The sequence below is a fragment of the Lolium rigidum genome, chromosome 4 (genome assembly GCF_022539505.1).
Source record: "Lolium rigidum isolate FL_2022 chromosome 4, APGP_CSIRO_Lrig_0.1, whole genome shotgun sequence".
NCBI classification, from domain to species: Eukaryota; Viridiplantae; Streptophyta; class Magnoliopsida; order Poales; family Poaceae; genus Lolium; species Lolium rigidum.
In genome coordinates, this window is record NC_061511.1 from 89,216,871 (window position 1) to 89,220,531 (window position 3,661).

The 3,661-nt window shown below is 59.2% G+C and overlaps 1 protein-coding gene across 1 annotated transcript; it reads right to left on the reverse strand.

Annotated features, from left to right (window-relative positions):
• Nucleotides 1-544: 544 nt before the first annotated feature.
• Nucleotides 545-3,040, reverse strand: LOC124647352 (cation/H(+) antiporter 19-like). Its single transcript, XM_047187314.1, has 2 exons — nucleotides 2,828-3,040; nucleotides 545-2,728 (listed from the first exon to the last, which is right to left on the reverse strand). Exons 1-2 carry the CDS (start codon nucleotides 3,038-3,040, stop codon nucleotides 545-547), a joined length of 2,397 nt encoding a protein of 798 aa, XP_047043270.1.
• Between the last annotated feature and the right edge of the window lie 621 nt (nucleotides 3,041-3,661).

Sequence of the window (3,661 nt, forward strand, 5' to 3'; positions counted from 1 at the left end):
AAGAAAAAATAGCATGAAAAATTCTTGAATAAGAACTGAAAAATTATTTTGGTTGATACCAAAGGTAATTGTAGTTTTGTTAATTAAATAAGAGAAAGACTCGGGCGGCGCAGTGGAGAGGTGAGAGGTGGCTGTCCGGACTCGGGAGTGGAGAGGTGAAAAACGTAGGGGGTGTTCTGCGAAATAGAAATGAACTTAAGATTAGAGGTGGGAGAATATTTTTGTAACGTTACTAGCACGAATCTCCAACAAACTAAATGTGAGCATAGTGCAGGGGGGCATTCTTAAATCAGGAGATGCATTTCTCATTTTTTGCCGTGTGTTTTGAGCGATGGTACCGTGTTTGGACCTTTGCCGCACGTTCTTCCCTCATCATGCAAGGTCGCCGTTCAGTCCGATGTACGTGTGCCCCCAAATGGATAGACAGTCGTAATGTTAGCCGAACTAACTGTTCTACATTCTCACGACTATGAGACTCTACACGATGCATCCGTACTTTTCACTATACTGTTATGTATTAGCATGTCCAGGGCATATAAACACATCACTCGCCACGATTGACCTTTCGAACGACGGGAGTGTCCACATCCACCGCCATGTCAGCCACCTCCTCGACGAGGTCGTAGTGCTTTGCCGCCGGGTCGTACTGCTTCATCACCAGCACCGACGCCACCGTTGAGAACTCCGGCAGAGCCAGGTAGCTCCCCACCGGCCCGAGCTCCGGGCAGTCCGTGCTCCTGTCGGCGAGCGGCACACAAGGCGCCCCTTGCCCTACCAGGAAGAGGTTGCACCGTCCCGCAGCCTTGATCGCCCCAACCACGTCCGCCTTTTCGCTGTACGTCTTCTCCTCGTACCGCGCAGACTCGTTTCTGGTCACCACGTTGCCGCGGAAGTCCGCCAGGAACGCCTCATCATCGTCGGCGCCGCTGGCGCCGGACTGTGGCAGGAAGCGCAGCACATGGAGCTCGATGCCTGGGTGCTCCACCATGCGCATGCCGTAGGCCAGGGCCTCGCGGTCGTCCCGCCCGCCGAAGAAGAGAACGGCGATGTTGTAGGAGACGTCGCTGGCGGGGACCTGCGCGGCGCCGCCAAGCCCGCGGTCGACGAGGATCGCGACGGAGCACGGCGCGTGGTGGAGGACCCGCTGGTTGATGTGCTGGTACTCTTCCCCGAGGGACTCCATGTGGCCGTCCATCTGGTGGAGCTTGTGGAAGGGGAGCACGATGAGCGCGGCGCGCTTCTGGTGCGCGCTGGTCACCACGTCCTCGTGGATCGTGTGCAGGTCCGAGATGGCCGTCATGGCGCGGATGGACACGTGGCTCAGCTGCTGGTACGTCTCGAAGGCCACCACCAGCTGGTCTCCGTCGCCGTCGCCGTTCCGCCGCTTGTTCCAGAACGGCATGCCGTTGCGCCGCGCCTTGTGGACCATGGAGATGGCGGAGGACCGCTCCGAGAGCTCCACGAGGTGCATGGCGTAGACGGTGATCCCGCGCCGACGCGTGCCCCGCGAAGACTCCATGAGGTTGATCATGGTGGGGATGTTGCGCGTGCTGTGGAAGCACGCCAGCATGCGCAGCTCGTCGTCAGGGTTCGCGCGCAGTACGGTGCGATTCTTGTACGGCGCCCCGCGCCGCGCAGGCTTGTAGATGGCCATGACCACCGGCGTGGTGATGAAGGTGTTGATGAGCGCCATGAGGACAAGGATGGCGAACGTCTCGTCGTTGAGGACGTGACGGTCCTTGCCGATGTTGAGCACGATGAGCTCCACGAGCCCCTTGGTGTTCATCAACACCCCCAGCGTCACCGCCTCTCGCAACGGCACGCGCACGACGAGCGACGCCAGCACCGTGCCGCCTATCTTTCCGATGCACGCCGTGGCAACCACGAGCACGAGAAGCGCCCACGAGTCGCGGCCTTGGATGGCCATGACGTTGGTCTTTAGGCCGCTGGACACGAAGTAGAGCGGCAGGAAGAGGCCGGAGATGAGGTCCTCAACCTTCTCCAGGAGAACGCCGGCGAAGGGCCCGTCCTTGGGCACGATGATTCCGACGATGAAGGCGCCGAACAGCGCGTGGATGCCGATGGTGTCGGTGACGAATCCAGCGGCGAGCACGATGGACAGCGTCGCGCAGATGTAAATCTCCTTCACTGGCTCGCCCTCGGGGGACCGCCGCGCCATCCAAGCGAGAATCGGCCGGAGCAAGAAGAAGGACGCCACGACGAAGCCGGCGCCCGAGAGCAGTACCCAGACCGAGACCAGCGGAGAACCGCTTCCCGAAAGCGCGATGGCGAGCGCAAGAAGAATCCACGCGACGACATCGTTCACAGCCGCGGCGGACATGGCCATGCGGCCAAGGTCGGTGGTGAGGAGCTTGAGCTCCGCGAGGATGCGCGCCAGCACGGGAAACGCGGTGATCGAGAGCGAGACGCCCATGAACACGAGGAATGGCCCCGTGGATACGCCGCGGTTGACGGTATGCTCGAGGACGAAGGAGGTGCCGATGCCGAGGATGAACGGCAGGGCGATGCCGGCAACGGCGATGACGAGGGCGGTGGCGCCGGTGCGGCGGATGGCTCGGAGGTCGAGCTCGAGGCCGACGAGGAAGAGGAAGAAGAGGAGGCCGATGTTGGCGAGGGTGTCCAGCACCGTCAGGCTCTCCTTGGGGAACACCGTGTTGAGGAAGGCGCTGCTGCGGCCAAGCGCCGACGGGCCGAGCAGGATGCCACCCTGATGAACGAAACGCAAGCACCCTGATCAACACCCTGATGATGTGCGTTTCAGAAAGATCATGGATACATAGCACTAGCAGCAATTGAGTGAACTCACGATGATCTCGGCGATGACGCGCGGCTGCCGGAGCGGCCGGAGGAGGAAGGCGAGCCCGCGGGTGAGCACGACGACGACGCATATCTGCAGGATTGCCAGCGGCAGGGCCGAGTTTAGAGGGTTCTCCCCCTGGAATATGCCGTCCGACGTCGCCTTCATCGGCTTCACGGCGTTCGCATCCGCCGCCGCCGCCGCCGCCGCCGCCGCCGCCATGGAACTTCTCGGCCTTCGCGCGCGTATACGATCTCGTCCTCCCTCCTCCCCTCCCTCTCCTTTCACCAAGGGAGGGAAAAGAAACGATGGGGAGGAGGGCAAAGGTGATGATCAGTGGCAACTTGCATGTACCTACTTATATAGGCAGCTGGGGGCAGATGGCCGGGGGAGAGGGAGAGGGAGGACGACGGACATGACACTGCAAGCCTGCCACTGCATCAGCGTCTACACCGGAGAGACGAGTGATCGAAGAAACCAGCTGACGAAACGACACGTGGGGAAACTGCACACGTGCACATGTGTTATTTTTAGGAGCAGCTAATTCAAGGATATGCTTTTATCTCTCGAGGATGCAACAACCACACGTTTCAAGTTTTTCACCAGCTGCACAAGGGTGGACATGGACACATGGTGATGGTGGTACTAATTTCAACCCTAGCCCAGCTGCCGATTGGCCAATACAGAACGGAAACAGGGACGTAATTGATCAAATCGGATCGGATTTTACTCATATCATATTATTTACCATATATTTTTCTCGGATTCTCGTCGGAGCGAATATTGATCGGTTTCGGATCCGAATACGGATATACTACACTGCAGATTTGAATCGAAAATAGG

Coding starts and splice junctions, on each gene's coding strand:
- LOC124647352 (XM_047187314.1), bottom strand. CDS start 3,040: ATGGCGGCGGCGGCGGCGGCGGCGGCGGCGGCGGATGCGAACGCCGTG. Junction 2,729..2,827: donor GCGTCATCGCCGAGATCATC/GTGAGTTCACTC, acceptor TTCGTTCATCAG/GGTGGCATCCTGCTCGGCCC.